Source organism: Sus scrofa, chromosome 1 (genome assembly GCF_054392235.1).
Source record: "Sus scrofa isolate SSC_HxYL_T2T_F1_AM1 chromosome 1, Sscrofa_HxYL_maternal_Yorkshire_Landrace_v2.0, whole genome shotgun sequence".
NCBI classification, from domain to species: Eukaryota; Metazoa; Chordata; class Mammalia; order Artiodactyla; family Suidae; genus Sus; species Sus scrofa.
Window position 1 is genome coordinate 279,507,858 of NC_139383.1, and position 17,571 is coordinate 279,525,428.

Here is a 17,571-nt window from a genome sequence, read left to right on the forward strand (position 1 = left end):
GTGGTGCTGCCCCTTCTTTCCCTGTACTGGGGACTGTGGCATGGATCTGTGTGTGTTTGGGGTGGGGGAGTGAGGCTCTGATCACAGGGGCTGCGGGTTCTTAGGTGTGGGGTGTCTGGGGCCATAGGGCAGTGAGAGTAGGGGCTGCAGGCGAGGCCCTTCCCCTGCCCTGGCCCAGCCTTGGAATCAGGGCAGGGGCGCTTCTCAGCCTCACAGAGTGGAGGGACTAAGGGGGCCCAGAGGCAAGGACACAGCCAGGCTTCGAGATCAGTACCTCGTTTCCATCCTTCCTTGAGGACGCCCTAATGCTGGCCAGGTGGGCCCCTTCTTAAACACGAATCAGGGAGTTCCCATTGTGGCTCAGCCGTAATGAACCCGACTAGTATCCATGACGATGTGAGTTTGATCCTTGGCCCCGCTCTGTGGGTTAAGGATCCGGCGTTGCCGTGAGCTGTGGTGTAAGTCGCAGACTCGGCTAGGATCCTGTACTGCTGTGGCTGTAGTGTAGGCTGGCAGCTAACAGCTCTGATGCGACCCCTAGCCTGGGAACTTCCATATGCCGCGAGTGCGGCCCTAAAAAGCAATAAATAAATAAATGAATGAATAAATCAATCAACACAAATCCCGTTTGTGACTCCTTGACTCAAAGCCCTTTCAGGTCTCCCCACTGAGCTCAGAATGAAGCCAGTTCCTCAGCTTAGCATTCAAGGTCCCTCTCAGTCTGTGTGCCTTCCAATGACCTCCGCCGCCACGGCAGTCTTTTCAACTGCTCCCTTCAGTGGTCTCTAGTCTCCCTGCCAGGCCCCTGTGCGTCCCATCTTATGCATCCCACCCCCTGTTAACCCTGCAACCGCCCATGTCTGAGGAGATCATCATTGCTCTCCTTTTATAGCTGAGGGAAGAGAGGCTCAGAAGGGTTAAGTCACCTGCCAGAAGTCACACAGCAGGGCTGGGACTCCAGCCCAGGCTTGTCAAGCGCCCAAGCCCATTCCCTTAACTACCAAGGTATAGAAGGGAACTAGCCGAGTTCCCTCAAGCTTCTAAGCCTGAAATATCCTGTCTACCTTCCACTGGCAAACTCCTATGCACCCTTTAAAGCCCACTTGATGTCACTTCCTTGGGAATCCTTCCTGACTGACCCCTCCCATGCCCAGTCTTTTCTTCCCCAAGCCCCAGCCGAGCCCTCATCTCAGCTCTGATTTCTAGGTGCCCTTGTCTGTGCCAGTATCTGTCTCCTCCACTTTATCCCTCCTCCCAGATGGAGAAGTCCAGCTGAACTGATCCTGCAGAGTGGGGACTGCAGGCCTGAAGCACAGCTGGCTCAGATCCTGAAACCTGAACTCTTTTCTTGCCTGGGGTATTGAGCAGTCTAGACCACAGCTGCTCTGTGTGATCCTGAGCAAGACCCTGTATCTCTGTGGACTCAGTTAGCCCGTCTGTAAAATGGGAGGGTCAGCCTGGCAGCATCTGACACTTGGGAACTCTGAGGACCAGGCTTGGGCTAGAGCCTTACACCATGTAACCAATGCGATTGTGACTTTTGGGATGTATGTGCGAGGGAGTGGCCACTCCCCAGGGCTTTCACACGGAAAGGCCAGTGCGGATGCCCAGCTCAGCCTGGATTCCACATGGTGGCTGTAGACCGGGCCAGCAGGAGCTCTGAAGTGAGTCTCAAGTTGGGGCTGGAACCTCAGCTCTGCCACTCACCTGCCTGAGAGCTCCGGCAAGCCTCCTGACCTGAGATTCAGGGTCTTGCTCAGGATCACACAGAGCAGCTGTGGTCTAGGCTGCTCAATACCCCAGGCAGGAAAAGAGTTCAGGTTCCAGGATCTGACCCAGCTGTGCTTCAGGCCTGCAGTCCCCACTCTGCAGGATCAGTTCAGCTGGACCTCTCCATCTGGGAGGAGGGATAAAGTGGAGGAGACAGATACTGGCACAGACAATGGCACCTAGAAATCAGAGCTGAGATGAGGGCTCTGAGGATTAGAGGAGAGGTGAACAGGGCCTCAAAACGCTTCTGGGTGCAAAAACCGTCAGGTGTGATGATCCCACTGGCACAGTAGGATGTGGTAGAGGGGGTTCTAAAGCCTCTCATTCGACACAGACAACCAGGCTGACTCAAAGAGACCAGGTCAGAGCGAAGGGGTCTGCATGGGTCTTGGTTTCTGGAGCCCAAGGTGGGCAATGAGGCTGGGTCTCCGAGGGGCTTTTTCCTGGTGTGATGTTTCTAAGACTCCAGGGCAGTGTTAAATGGGTGGGAGCAGTTCCTGAGGACAGACGGTGCGGTGTGGGTGGGGGCTCAGAGGAGGGCTGGGGGCTGCAGCCTCATCGCTGATGTGGCTGGCGATGCCGGGAGGGAACCAGCATGCTCAGTGGCCTGGGAGGTGGCAGGCGGGGTTCAGGGGTCCCCCTTCTACATGCCCCGGAGTCAAGGTCCCGACTTGGTTTCCCTCCTTCCCGGCTGCGGGCCGAGCCTCGGTTTCCCCCTCCGTCAAATGAGGACGCAACCTCTGGTGGGGGCCGCGGGCAGGGCGGGCCTGGGAGGTCGCAGCCACGGGGCTCTGGCCGGGCTCCCGGGACCCGCGCGCGGTGGCACCTCCCGCCCTTTCCATCCGGCCGCTCCGGGAGGGGCGACGGGACCTAAAGGATGTCGCCGCGACAGTAGCCCCCACGCGCGCCCGGGAGAGGAGGAGACACCCACCTCGGCGCCCCTCGGCGCCCGGGCCGAAGCCCGCGCAGTGCGGACCGCAGGTGGCGCCACGAGGCCGCGGTTGGGCCTCCCTGGCGGCTCCCTGTCCAGCCGAGGGGCGGCGCGGAGCGGGAGGGCGCGGGCCTCTGGGCCCATCTCGGGCCGCGTGCCCGCACCGCCGCCGTCGGGCCGCCGGGCCACGGAGATCCTCGCGGGTGTTTGGGGCGCTTCGGTCGCACCCCGGCCGACAGAGGCCGAGGCCCGGATGGACGCGCGGGCAGCAGACCCTCCGACCCTCGGGCGGCCGGACCCGCTCCTCTCCCGGTACACAGTCCCTCCGCAGGGCCTCGGCGACGAAGGCTCCAGAAACGCCGGCCTCTGCCCCCCGGGCTTTCCCGCCGCGTGTACCCCGCTCTGCGTGACCGCGGAACTGGGTGTCACCTTGTGCGGGTCCACCGCGTGTGGCTGTGGCCCGGGCGGGGAACAGGCCCGTGACCGGGCTGTGAGCGAGTGCGCGGGGTTCCCTGCGGACGCTTCCTTTGTTTCCGCCCGTCCTCCCTGCGGGCCTGGTGGGGTGAGCAGCGGGGTGAGCAGCGGGTCCCAGGCCGAGGGTTGACAAGGGCTGGCCGATGAAGAGGGGGGGCGTCGCTTCCTCCCCCTCCCACCTCCAGATGCCGTGGCTCCTTCCCCGGGGGCAAGACTTGAATGGAGTAGGTCAGGAGCTCTGCTGGAAGGATGCAGAGCCTTGCGCGCGCGCGGGGGGGGGGGGGGGCGGGCAGGGGCGGGGGGGGGCGTAGTGTTATTGTCGGAATTTTTTTGGGTTTTGCTTTTTAGGGCTGCACCCCCGGCACATGGAACTTCCCAGGCTAGGGGTATCGGAGCTACAGCTGCCGGCCTATGCCACAGCCACAGCAACGTGCCATCCGAACTGCATCTGTGACCTACACCACACAGCTCACAGGCAACACCAGGTTCTTAAACCACTGAGAGAGAGGCCAGGGATTGAACCCACGTCCTTATGGGTACTAGTCCGGTTCCTTACTATGGAGCCATGAGGGGAACTCCCTGGAGAAACCTTTTGATCTCCAGGGCTTCCTTGACTCCAAGCCCCCCGCCTCCCCAGTGCTACCCCCCCCACCACTCCAAGCCTCACACAGCGATGCCCTGGGGCCGACTGGAAGGTTAGGAGTGGGATGGATTTGCCCCAAACCAGCAACAGGAGAGTTCCCGCTGTGGATCTGCAGATTAAGAACACGACTAGTATCCATGAGGATGTGAGTTCCATCTGCCGCCTAGCTCAGTGGGTTAAAGATCTGGCAACAGCTGCAGCTCAGTTCAACGCCAAGCCTGGGAACCTCCATATGCCGCAGGTGCGGCCCTAAAAAGAAAACAAAACAAAAAAACAAGAGAGGGCCTTGGACGTGGTGAGCCATCTCTGTCCTGAGGGGTTTTTTTTTTGTTTGTTTGTTTTTTGGGTCTTTCTTATAGCTGCAGCCATGGCATCTGGAAGTTCCCAGGCTAGGGGTTAAATAGACGCTGTAGCCACTGGCCTACGCCACAGCCACAGCAAAGCAGCATCTGAGCCGCATCTATGACCCACACCACAGCTCACGGTAACGCTGGATCCTTAACCCACTGAGCGAGGCCAGGGATCGAACCTGCAACCTCATGGATGCCTGTCAGATTCGTTTCTGCTGAGCCACGACGGGAACTCCTGTCCCAAGGTTTTTAAGCCCTGGGACTTTAGGTCCTTCCCAGCTCATTTCCAGAATCTGCACAGATCCTTTTAAGAAGCAGTTGCCCTGAGCCTGGCTCTGCCCTGGGAGGGTGGGGGTGGGAAAGAGTTTAGAGATGAAGGAAGCCCCGCCCTGGTCAGGTGTATCTAGTCCAGCAGAGCAGATAGGACGTGTTTTGGTGGCTGCACATGTGGGAGGGATGCGGTCAGAGGAAGAAGTGGAAAGTGGGATGGCCTTTCAGGAGCCAGGATTTGGAGGACATTGGTGCCAGAAAAAAAAAAAAAGGAAGTTTAGACTTTTTCTCCCAGGGACCAGAAGAATCATCCCCACCCACTTCCCCACCCAGCATGCCCTGCCCCCATCCCAATACACACAGACACACACACGCACACATGCACGCACACACTGGTTCAGAACAAGGGATGGGGCATGCTGTGTGATTGGGGAGGGTTGCTTAACCTCTCTGTGAAATAGCCCTTGTGGTAGCCTGATTTTGTGGTCCCACAGTATTTCCCCCTTCCCTTCTGGCATCAAACCCAGCACCCGCTATGGAGTACAGGGAAGAAAACCCCATCCTGGCCTGACCAATCAGAGTTGTCCATCTGATTCAGAGATGGGCATGGGACCCTCTCCTGGCCAGAGGCTTTCCTGCTGGATGGGCTGCAGAAACTGTTACGACCTTTCCTTTCCTTGACGTTTGAACCCAAACCCCTTGTTGACTTTAGATGTTTTGCATTTTTGCTTTCCTGCAATTGGGAAAGTCCTGAACAGCCCAGAAATACAAACATTGCTTCTTTGTGCACAGGTTGGCTCAATGCACCACCACTGCGTGGAGCGCCATTCCCGGCAGGAGGCCAGTCGGGCAGGGACAAGAGCTGAGGTCCCAGTCAGACAGCCCTCAGGGCCTCATCTCTTCGGCTCTTCTTGGAGTGACTCTGGACATGTCACAGCCCGCTCTGAGCCTTCGTTTCCTGTGCGTAGAAAGGGGCAGGTAGTTCCCATCTCAAAGCAGCTGCAAAGGACTGAGTCAAAGCAGCCCGGCTGGAGGGGCAGGACCGGCTGTCCCGGGAGCATCGCATCAAGGGAGAAGCAGGTGCATAGGTGACCAGGGCTCAGAAGAGGGGAGGGGCTGGGGGTGGGGGGTGGGTCCAGGCTCCCTGAATAGGGAGGGCAGGGGCCTGGGCAGCGTGGTGATGAGGGGCTGCGGGAGTGAAGGGGGGGGCGGCAGCGGTGGAGGCCGGGAATCCCTACGTCTGCCTTTTCCAGATCGAGGGTTGGGGCAGCAGTTTCCCAAGGACAAGGGGACAAAGAACCCAGGAGGATCCAGCAGGAGAGGGGGAAGAGGCAGAGGAACTGCTGGCTGGACCCAGGTCAGGGGAGCTGCCTCTGCAGCTGCAGAGAGCTCTGGGCCTCAGATACCCCCAGCCCCACCAGACCCTCCCCAGTGACCATGCTGGCTGGTCACGTCATGAAGTCTTCTGGTCGTTTCTGCCTCCTCCTTCTCTGTCTCTGGCCACTGGCTGCCTCCTCCTGCCCTCACAGCCTCAGTTTCTTTGTTTCTTATTAACTCAACACAGAACAGCCGGGCAGCCCTTAAATGCAAATGTGGTCGTGAACCTCCCCAGCTTAAAATCCCCCGGGGAGTCCCTGTTGCCCCTGGATCAAGCCCTGAGTCCCTCACCTGCCCTCAGGGCCCTGCCCGCCGCTCAGCTTCCCTCTGGCTGCGCCCCATCCTTCTTCTGTGCTGGGCTCTCGCGACCCCTAAATGCCAGGCTTGGAGCACAGCAGCGAGGGGACCCAGTGGCTTTGGCTTTGGAATCAGGACTCCCCCAGCTGTGCGCCCACAGGCAGGCCCCACCTGCTCTGCACCTCGGCTTCCTAATCTACAGGATGAGAACACAAGTCCCCCCCACACCCCAGGGAGGTGTGGGTATGACAGTGTTAGCACAGTGCCTGGCACCCAGAAGGGGCCAGACCTGTAACAGACAAGATTCTGTTGTTAGCATCCGAGATCCCGGCTGTTGAGGAAATTTGGTTGGGAGTCATGGAGGGGTGAGAGATGGGGGTGCTGGGCCCAGGGAGGAGGCAGGGAGGCAGGGAGAAGCAGTCGGACTGGGGGTGTGTGTCATGTTGGGGTGACACGTGTGCTGAGGGATCGATTGTGGAGTGATGGCCACCAGGTAAGAGGGTCCATCCAGGTTTCTGGCTTGGACACCCGAGTGGATGGAGGCACCGCTGCTGGTAGGGGAGCAGGGTGGGGGCCCCCAGCCCTAGGGGAGCCCTGTGAACCTTTGGCTCTGATCCATACCAGGCTCTGGGAATTGGGAGCCCAACACGGCCTGTCTACCTTGGACATGTGGGCTATGGTATATGGGCCTCAAAATCTCCTTTCTTTTTGGCCACCCCACAGCGTATGGCATTCCCGGGCCAAGGAGCCGATCGCAGCCACAGTTGTGACCTGTGCCACCGCTGCGGCAATGCCAGGTCCTTTAACCCACTGTGGATCGAACCTGCCTCCTGGTGCCGCAGAGACGCTGGGACGCCATTGTGCCACAGCAGAAACTCCTTCAAGATGTTTCAGATGGTTAAAGAGTGCGAGTCCTGGGCGGGTGGGTGTGTGGACCTGGCTGTGGTGGGCTGCCCTGCTCTGCCTGGAGAACTTACCTGCCTGGGGTCTCTCAGTGCCCCCAGCCCCTGTCACCCGGGGGTACAGGCCTGTGGTTAGAGGGACAGGAAGGGATTAAGGAAAGAAGAAAGCCCAGGTGGGTTGGCCCATGCGTGGACGTGGATCAAAGCCTGTGGGTCCCCCGCAGCCTAGGCCAGCCTGAGAGGCCTGGGTCCGGGGAGGTGGCGGTGTGTGGAAGCCCATTGTCTCCGGAGTCAGGGAGACCCAGGTTCAAATTCTGACTCTCCCACAGACTGGCTCTATGTTGGCCTCTCTAAGCCTCAGCCTCCTCCTCCGTAAAATGGGAACAGAGGTAACGCCTACCTCCTTGCAGGGTTGTTGGAAAGACTAAAACTAGAAAATGTGTGATGCGTGACGTGGCCCAGGAGACAGTAAGCGCTCAGGACGTGTTAGCCATGGTTCGGGTCATTGTGACGCCTCTGGGATGCCGCAGATATTCAGCCTCCAGGCACTTCTTGCAAGTTCTGTTTCCTCCACTCAGAATGTCCTGGTCCAGGCGGCGTACACCTCCTCATCCTGCCGTGCCCAGCTCAGGGGGTTTGTCTCTGGAAGCCCCTCTGAGCTCACCCAGCACCCGGCTGACCCGGGTCCAGCAGTGGGGTGGGGTGCCAGCCAGCTGACAAGGGCAGCCAGGTTGCTGCTGGGCTGGATGTGAGGGGGCAGGCCTGGGAGGCCCCCCCGGTGGTGGAGGCGGATGGAGGTTGAGCCCACGTGAGCGAAGCGGCTGCTGTCTTGCCCTGGGGCGTCCTTGATCACAAATACAGGTGATGAGGCGACAAGAAATGTGGGGGTCCTTCTGGGGGTCTAAGGCCCGGGCAGGCAGATGGCACAGGCTTGAGGGCATGGGCAGTCCAGCCAGCCTGATGCCTCCCTGGCCCTGGGCTCAGGTCAATTCCAGGCCTTTCTTCTCAGCCTGAATGGGAAACCCTCTCAGCCTGGTGTTGGGTTTCGAGGGGAGGGGAGGGATTTTATGGCCTGGGTGAGGGGAAGTGGCAGACAGGCAGGGGGTAGATGGCTTTCCCGGAATCCCAGATCACACTTTAATAATTTGTTTCAGAATTAATGTCCATTCACGCCGTCTTCACTGTTCCAGCTCATTGGAAGATTAAATAAAAACCCGTTTCCACCCCCCCCAATGGAGGGAGACCAGCCCTGTTCTTTCCGGCTGGGCTGGCTGCCTGAAGCCAGCGCAGGAAATAAATCTCTCAGAGAAAACCACTTTGCTCACACGATTTCAATCCAACAGGGCATAGTGGCCCCAGTCACTTCTTGTTTTATTTAGCTGATAATCTTTTATTGTATCAGGAGACCCTCGCAGAAGCACTGGGTCTTTACAGGCCCGAGGCCTCCCCACATGACTGGGCCAGGCCCCCAGGAAACCCACACTCCCCCGTCCTGGGCACCCTCCCTTTGCTGCACGTGGCAGTGCCAGGTACCCAGAGAGGTGGGTGCTCAGGTGCCAGAGCACTGGGGAGGAGACAGAGTTACTGGCCCCAGTGTGGTGCACAGGCAGGGCCTTGATGGGGGTGGCAAGGCAGCATTTAGCCTCTGGGGACCAGGCCTCAGGAATGCAACCCAGGGAGGCTCGCCAGCCAAAGAGGCTGTGGGCAGAAGGCCAACCAAGGCGTCACTCATTCAGTCAGTCAACAAATATTTATTGTGTGTCTTCTCTGTGCCAGACTCAGGGAGTAAGAGGTGAGGAGACAGATAGACAGACAGGTCCTGCCCTCCTGGAGTGACAGCCTCTGTTCCCGGAGTAAGCCTGATTAAATGCTTGCTCTTGTACCATTTTTTCTGACTCAGGCGCAGTTCCATTCTTTTTATTTTTTTTCTGTTTGTTTTTTGTTTTGTGTGGATTAGCCAGTATAGAAACTAGATATTGATTTCCTAATAGTTAGAAATATTAGAAGCTGATAGAGGAGTTCCCGTCGTGGCTCAGTGGCTAACAAATCCGACTAGGAACCATGAGGTTGCGGGTTCGATCCCTGGCCTTGCTCAGTGGGTTAAGGATCTGGCGTTGCCGTGAGCTGTGGTGTAGGTTGCAGACGCGGCTCGGATCCTGCATTGCTGTGGCTCTGGCTTAGGCCGGTGGCTACAGCTCCAAATCCACCCCTAGCCTGGGAACTTCCATATGCCGCAAGATCGGCCCAAGAAATGGCAAGACAAAAAAAAAAAAAAAAAGCTGATAGAGTATTTTAATTCTTTTTTTTTTTTTTTTTTTTCCTTTTTAGGGCTTTTTAGGGCTGCACTTGTGACATATGGAAGTTCCCAATCTTGAGGTCAGGAGAATAAACCGGACAGCGTTAAGATCCTAGGTAATTACTTTATCCAATTATTTATTTCTTATTTATTAAATTATTTATTACCTATCCATTTACTATCCAATATTTATGATTTTTTTCTGTTCTCCTCAATGTGCTCCTTTACACTAGGATCAGTTAAACTTGTTATGGATTGATAACTTTCCCACACAGACGAAGGTCTTTGAGTCTGTAAATCTTGTTTTATCTGAACGCCGGTGGCCAGTTCAGCCTGGGTCGCTACAGTAATTTGTATTCTTGCTGGGGTTTAATAAACATCATGTAAATAAAGATTTGGTGCTGATTTCTTGTTTCAGACTTTTCTAAAATTTGTAACATCTTGAAGTTAATTATTGACTCACAGGAAGTTGCAAAAAGAGTCCAGAGAGTCCGGAATATCCTTCCCCTAAATCTTCCCTCAAAGGTAATATCTTGTGTGACGATCAGACAATATTGAAGCCAGGGAACTGCATTGCCAAGATCCTTCTAAGGAGACAGAGACTAACTTGGACTTCACCATATTTTCAGGCTCTCATTTCTGGGTTTCTATGCAGCACAATCCTATGTATAGAATCATGTGACTCAGATGCATTTAACAAGTATTAAACGCATTATCTTTATTCCCTCAACTTTTGCTTTTTTTTAGCACTGCACCTGCGGCCTATGGAAATTCCCAGGCTAGGGGTCGAATCGGAGCTACAGCTGCCGGCCTACACCACAGCCACAGAAACAAGGGATTGGAGCCATGTCTTCGACCTACACCACAGCTCATGGCTAAGCAAGATCCCCGACCCACTGAGTGGGGCCGGGGATCGAACCTGCATCCCATGGATACAAATTAGATCCGTTTCTGCCACTCCGCAATGGGAACTCCTCCCCCAACCTTTGAAGTGAGGTGTACCTTTCAAGTGTCAAGTGCACAGAGCTTACGTGTCCAGCTGTGGCCGCTACCCAGGTGGTGTGGCCCCTCTCACGTCTGGCCGCACAGGTGGTTTTGCCTGCTCTTGAACTTCACGTAACAGTCTGTTCTATCCTGAGCCTGGCTTCTCTTGGGCGACAGCATCTGGAAGGTTGTCATGGGCACCTTTTCTCAGGGGCATCATGTGATTATTTCACTGCTGACACTAACCATGGTTAGGGAATCTGTGTGAGTTTCATTTATTCCCCAAATATCCAGAGCCTGAAGAGGCTGCAGTGTGGGCAGGAATGGGAGAGGCAGGGCAGACAAGTTTAAGCAAGTTTAGGATCAGCCGGTTTGGGAAATTTCAAACTGCCTTCCCTTGCTCCTAGGCCTCATTCCTGCTCTGCATCCTCGACGGCTTGTATCTGCCATGCAGTGTCACCAGGCATCCCTCAGCCTGGCCGGTGGCTGCAGCTCTGATTAGACCCCTAGCCTGGGAACCTCCATATGCTGCAGGTGCGGCCCTAGAGAAGACAAAAATAAAAAAATAAAAAAATTAGCATATAATGAATGGGATATACTTATATTAAACACAATTCATTTTTTTCTCTGAAATTCACATTTGCCTGGAAGTCCTGTCTTTTCATTTGTCTGGCCACCCAGCCTCAGAACTAAGGCAGCGGCTCCCAGCAGGACAGTGGCTCAAGGACACACAGACCAGCCCTCACTGCCCAGAGGGGCCGAGAGCTAGATCTGGCTTCCCAGGCCTGAGACATTCTCCCCAAACAGTTCCCATCTCCTGCACAAACATATTTATTGGGCTTGATGGCAAACAGATTATGCTTGTCCTGGGAAGGGCAGCTCGAAAGAGAAAGCCTTGAAGTCCGGGAAATAATGATGAGGGGAGTTAAATTAAAGTGCATAAAACCCTCCCGAGAGATAACGTCAGGGTGAGTTACAGGCCCGATAAGGGACTGGGGGCTCACAGAGGGGGCTCAGAAAGGTCGCCCAGCGGCGCGCAGAGGACCAGGAATCATAAATATGGGGCAAGATGCCCAGCTGGGGTCACTGGGGTGAAAATATTGGGGTCATTCCAAAAACAATTATCCTGCTTGGTTTGCTCTTCAGGTCTTGTAAATCTTTCACCTTTTATAAAAGATTTCTGGGGAAAGAAGCACTTTGGAAGCTTGAACTGATTTTTTGTGGCTGCTTCTTGGTGGTTCTGCTAAAAGAAAACAAAAAGACAAAGGGGAGAAAGGAATTACCCAGCATTCTCAGGGGCGCGGGGATGGGCTGACGCGTTCCTTCTTATTCCTTTGGAGAGCTTGGGCTACTCTGGGTTTTGACTCATTCCATCTGGAGTCTGGTCACAGTTGGACAATTATTTCTTTTCTGTTTTAAATCCAGTCACAGTGGGGCCGTTGGTACCCGGGGTGCTGCTTTGCGGGGTACGAGGTGGCAGCTATCTCGTCTGCTGTGGCCGTGCGTGGTCTTGTCTGCTGTGGCCGTGGTCTTGGCCGACACGAACCAGGGCTCCGAGGCTGGAGAATGGGTCTAGGCTGTCCCGTCTTCAAGCCCACTGCTCCATGGCATCCCCTGTTTTCTCACAGTCCAAGGGGACTCTGGCCCAAGCTCTGTGCCTCCGTTTATGTTCTGGGACAGTTGGCAGCTCCAGAAGAAGGTAATCATTTATTCTACAGAAGTTTATGGAGCACCTGTTATAGGCCAGCCACTGCGTTGGGCCCGGATGCCCCAGTCTCAGCCCAGGGCTTCATCTTTGAGGCATCTCTTAGGTTTCTCTGTCCCTCTGACCATACACAGCCACAACATTGGAAATCTCCCTCTCATCTAGTAGCTCATTTAATGCTCAGGACCCTGTAGAGAGGGATCATTAGCCCCATTTTACAGATGAGGAAACGGAGGCTCAGAGAGGTGAAAGGACTGGCCTACTGTCACACAAAAATAGGGGGTGAGGCAGAGCTGGGATTTCAACCCAGACTCCAGAACTGTGTTCTTCCAGCGTCCATGCCTCTCAGTCAAGAACAATGAAGGGTTAAGACTGCAGAGGCTCGAGTCAGATGCAACCTGTTGAAATTTCTTTTTTTTTTTTTTTTTTCCTGTTGAAATTTCTGCTCTGCTTCCCCCTAGCTGTGTGACCTTGGGAAAGTCACCGAGCCTTCTGAGCGTCATTCTTGTCATCTGTGAAATGGGCACAATGCTATAGTCCTGCTGTGCCATGTGGCGTCAAGGAGCCCTTGCTCCCCTGGGGGCAGAGCCCAGGCCTGGAGCTTCTAGTGCCCTCTAGGTGGGGAGGCTATCTATGGTTTATATGCATACCTGAGAAGACAAAGGGCTTCTTGCAATCATCTCTTGCTGGTTGCCTATTCCCAACAGGATATAATTGTTCAAATAGAATAAATGGGGAGTTCCCTTTGGGGCTCAGCGGGTTAGGAACCCGACATAGAGTCTGTGACAATGCAGGTTCGATCTCTGGCCTTGCTTCAGTGGGTTAAGGATCCAACATTGCCACAAGCTGCAGCATAGTTTGCAGATGCAGCTCAGATCCAGTGTTGCCGCAGCTGTGGTGTAGGCTGGCAGCTGCAGCTCCCATTCAACCCCTAGCCTGGGAACTTCCATATGCAGCAGGTGCGGCTATAAAAAGAAGAAAAAAAAAAAGAATAAACGTTTGCTGAGTGAGACTTAGACTTCTTTTAGGTCCAAACCAGACTGAAGTGTAGGAGGAGGGTAGGGGTGGGATCAGGGTGAAGGGTGGCTGTGGGCTGCTTGGCCAGGCCATGCCTGCCCAGACCAAACCCGAGTGTTCACATGGAGATACTCATCCATCCATTGACACATTACTTGGTGCCAGGCCGGCTCTGGGTGCTGGGGACACAAGACATACCCAAGGCCCAGGGCAGTCAAAGCACCTTGGCTAAGTTGATGCTTTCGGGGATCAAAGTGTCCCAGCTCTGCTGGGCCCTCCCGGGATGCTCCGGAAACCAGAGATTCAAGGCAGTGGTGAGTGAGAGCCCGAGGGGCCGAGGAGAACCAGGACAGCTTGGGCAGGCTTCCCGGAGGAGGCGGTCCTGGAGTCAGACCAGCAGGGACAGCTCAGCTCAGGCGTCTGCAAGGAGGCAGAGTGGACGTGAATGTGACGAGCCAGGGCTGCAGGGGCCAGAGAGGCCACGCTCAAATACCAGCTCTGCCCTTAGCCGCTGAGCGACCCTGGGGAAGTGACCCGACTCCTGTGAGCCTTCATCGCCTCATCTGGACAACGCGGCTGTGACAGAACCTCAGGGTGACCCTTAAGGCCTGAGCCCGAGGCGGCCCAGAGGAAGAGTCCGGCGCCCAGCGCGGCCCGGCAGTGGGGACGAGGGCCGTTCCCCTTCTTTTTCTCCTCTGCACAACTGGAGAGTCTGGAAAAGACTCCTTGACCTGAAAAAGCCCCAACTGGACACTCCTGAGGGTCCGTTGCAGACATGACTTCCCAAATCAGATGTGACAGGGAAATGTGTGCCAAGACGGTGGCCAGCTGTTCGGCGGTGGGGAAGGGGCTGCCTCGAGACCCGCACGGCCTCCTCGGAGAGCGGACGCCGCCAGCCTCGCTGGGCTCGGAGCGCAGGTGCGGGAGGCCCGGGCCCGCCCGGGAGGAGCGGACGGGAGGGGCTCGCATCACACACACTCCACACACACGCCATGCATACCACCTATCACATACACCACACACACACACAATGTATATCACCTACCACACACACACACACCATGTATACCACCTACCACACACACACACATCATGTATACCACCTACCACATATACCACACACACACACACCATGCATACCACCTACCACATACACCACACACACACACACACCATGTATACCACCTACCACATATACACACCCACACCATGTATACCACCTACCACACACACCACACACACACACACACCATGTATACCACCTACCACATACACCACACACACACACACACCATGTATACCACCTACCACACACACACACATCATGTATACCACCTACCACATATACCACACACACACACACTATGTATACCACCTACCACATACACCACACACACACCATGTATACCACCTACCACATATACCACACACACACACACTATGTATACCACCTACCACATACACCACACACACACCATGTATACCACCTACCACATATACCACACACACACACACTATGTATACCACCTACCACATACACCACACACACACACACACCATGTATACCACCTACCACATACACCACACACACACACACCCACATACACCACACACACACACACACACACCATGTATACCACCTACCACATACACCCCCCCACACACACCATGTATACCACCTACCACACACACCACACACCCACACACACACCATGTATACCACCTACCACACACACCACACACCCACACACACACCATGTATACCACCTACCACACACACCACACACAGACACCATATATGTCGCCTACTCACACACACCACACACACACACTCACGCACCATATATACCATCTACTCACACACACTACAACACACACTATGTGTATCACTTACTCACACTCACCACACACTCACACACCACACATACACACACCACACACACCACGTATCACACACCACACACACCCCCCATACATCACACACCACACACACACACACCCGTACACACAGCACATGGCACACACACCATACACTTACTCACACAGCATACCTCATACACACCACGCACACACACCACGCACACACACGCTCAAGCCACCATTCCCGAGGGACACTGCTGTTGGAGCGTGGCCTCCCTCCTTTGTGCCATTCAGAGGAGGTGGCCCTTGAGCTGGAGTTCGGGGGTTGGGGTCAGAAGCTGGTCCCTTCCTTCCTGGGCAAATCTCCTTCAGCCTTTAGGCCTTGTTTTCGTGGCATGATGCGCTCAGCCTCTGCCTCTGCGTGATCTTGAGGAAGTTTTTAAAGAGGTGCTTAATAGAGTGATTGGCACATTAGCAACTGCCGAAGAGATCAAGGGGCTTATTTGTCCCCCCTTCCTCTGCTCTGGGGACGCAGGCCCTTCCCCTGAGCCCCGTGACCCTGTCGGGGTGGTGGGGTGTCCCTCCCAGCAGCCTGTCCCTTGGCTGCAGGGATTGGCCAGGGATGAATATGTGACCACTGCCAGGCCAATCAGAGACCTAGCCTGGCATGTGTATACGGCATGTGGGTAAGAAGGCCCTCCTTCTGAGGTCCTGAAGCCTGGCACAGTCTGGAACTTTGTCCACATTCTTCTTGCCACGTCGAGAGTGCCCATCTCAGGAGGAGAGAATGAGGGCCAGACGCGGGAAGAGCAGAGCCGAGGGTGATCAAGGTGACGCAAGGTGGCTCCTGAAGTTCTTGGCCACTGGTGACACGAGCAATTGACGAGCAAAGGCTCCATGTTAGCAGGTGGGTCAGCTGGGAGCTGCTCTGGGATAGCCGTGGACATCAGTCCCAGGCCCGAGGGCCCCTCGCAGCGTCCTCGGTGGGGACACAGATACGTCCCAACCCCAAAGCCAAAGGCCTCCTTTCCCAACATGGGTGGGAGGAACGGAGGATCGGGGAGAAGCCCCCAGGAGCCCCTTTGTCTGTAGGATTTTTGGATAACAATGAGGACGGCCGTTTGGCAGGGGTCCCTGTGCACGTTGCACTCTTGGGCCTCAGGAGCTGCAGCTGTGGGCCCCGCAGTGAGGTCACCTGGGCCCAGAGGGTGGCCGGGGAGCCAGGCCTCTCTTGTTTGCATTGTTCCCTGTGGAAAGGCTTGGACTTACTGACCTGTCTCCTTCCTCTCACCTGGCGAGTTCCTCTTGGGGTTTCTTGCCTTGGAATCTGTCCTCCCAGGAGTCTGCCAGGAGCCAGGAGTGTTCACAGCCCCCAGCCGCAAAGGGGTCTAGGAAGAGAAGGATGTGTCCACTTCCATTCCCCAGGCCCAGCGGCTCCTGTTTCAGACATCTGGTCACCCAAGCACTGGCCAATGGGTCTCCACCCCTGGACCATGAGTTCCCCAAGACAGCCTCCGAGTCAGGTCTTTCCCGTACCTTCAGGGCCCAGGCAGGGCAAGGCACAGGGTGGCCATGAGTGGACATGTTGACTGAATGCCAAGTGCTTACATTCCTCCAGCGTCGGGGAACTCACTCCCCACCAGGAAACTGCTCTCATCTCATTAGCAACCGCCTTGGAGAGGGATCCCTTAGGCTTCTTCTGGGGCAGGCACAAGAGGGGTCCTACCTGGTCCCCGGGTCCCTCCAGTATCCCACACGGGGTAGCAGCTTCCTCCGACCTGTGCCCTCCCCTCGCTGGGATGGAGATGCCGTCTGTAAATCTAAGTTAACAAGCCGGCTGCTTTAGGTGCCGACACCGGTCAGAGCCCAAACCATGGCTTGTCTCTGTCGATCAATGCATTATATCATCCCTTGAAAGTGATTAGGAAGCAGAGCCATCATCTCATGGATCTCAGGGCTCCGCATTGTAAATTTCTCATTCTGGTTAATGATCGCGTGGACGGAGGGCCGAGCGAGGCCGTCACTGCCTATCGAGTTGTTCACTGTGACTCCTACCACGCTGGGGCCGCTCACGAGGGAGAATTTGTTATTTCTGCCCCCATTTCACAGACGGGCCCTCAGAGACATGTTGGGATTCACCCGAGGAGCCTGGCATGGGGACCTGGGCCAGGGGGTGTGGGCCTGGGCCAGAGTCTGAGGCTGGGTCGGCTGCTCCAGGCTGACCCCAGGCCTCGGCCTGGTGAGCCCCGGAAGCATGAAGCCCCAGCCCGCTTTCCCCCAGAGGCTGCCACGAACACCCCTCCCTGCCACTTTCAGCGCGCCCCCCACCATCCCCGGCCTCACCCCAAGAGGGAACTATTGGGAGGCTGCAGCCCAATCACGGGGCTCTACGGACACCCCGGGGCGTCCCTACGGCTGGGTTACGAGGTTTCAGTGTAGGAGCCGGAGTGGGGACACAGGTTGGTCAAAAGTTCTGCCCCAGCTCTCACACGTCATCACCCCGGCCCCCTGGGCACGGACAGCCAGTTCACCCCTGGACATCACCTCCAGGAGCTGCCAAGCCGCCTCTTTCAGAAGAATTCACTCAAACAGCCTGTGTGCTAACGGACCGCAGCCCTGTTTGGGCAGAGAAACAGGTGCAGAAACATGCCAGGGCCTCCCGCTGCCAAGCGGCAGAAGTGGGGTCTGAGCTGGG

At 56.0% G+C, this 17,571-nt stretch overlaps 1 protein-coding gene and 1 non-coding gene across 2 annotated transcripts; both read left to right on the forward strand.

The window, feature by feature from the left end:
- The first annotated feature begins 2,417 nt into the window (after window positions 1–2,417).
- Window positions 2,418–9,702, forward strand: LOC106507123 (uncharacterized). The gene is made up of 4 exons (XM_085014922.1): window positions 2,418–3,263; window positions 5,231–5,518; window positions 5,692–5,795; window positions 6,836–9,702. Exons 1-4 carry the CDS (start codon window positions 2,418–2,420, stop codon window positions 7,167–7,169), a joined length of 1,572 nt encoding a protein of 523 aa, XP_084871048.1. The 3' UTR covers window positions 7,170–9,702.
- A 1,718-nt stretch (window positions 9,703–11,420) lies between these two features.
- LOC146407271 (U5 spliceosomal RNA) lies at window positions 11,421–11,534 on the forward strand. Its single transcript, XR_014832717.1, has one exon. It is a non-coding gene; the product is annotated as a U5 spliceosomal RNA (small nuclear RNA).
- Window positions 11,535–17,571: the final 6,037 nt, after the last annotated feature.

Excerpts from the sequence above, each read along its gene's own strand:
- LOC106507123 (XM_085014922.1), top strand. The coding sequence starts at position 2,418 with ATGCCCCGGAGTCAAGGTCCCGACTTGGTTTCCCTCCTTCCCGGCTGC. Across the intron at positions 3,264-5,230 it reads CTCCCTGCGGGCCTGGTGGG|GTTGGCTCAATGCACCACCA; the intron begins GTGAGCAGCGGG and ends CTTTGTGCACAG. Across the intron at positions 5,796-6,835 it reads GAACTGCTGGCTGGACCCAG|CGTATGGCATTCCCGGGCCA; the intron begins GTCAGGGGAGCT and ends GCCACCCCACAG.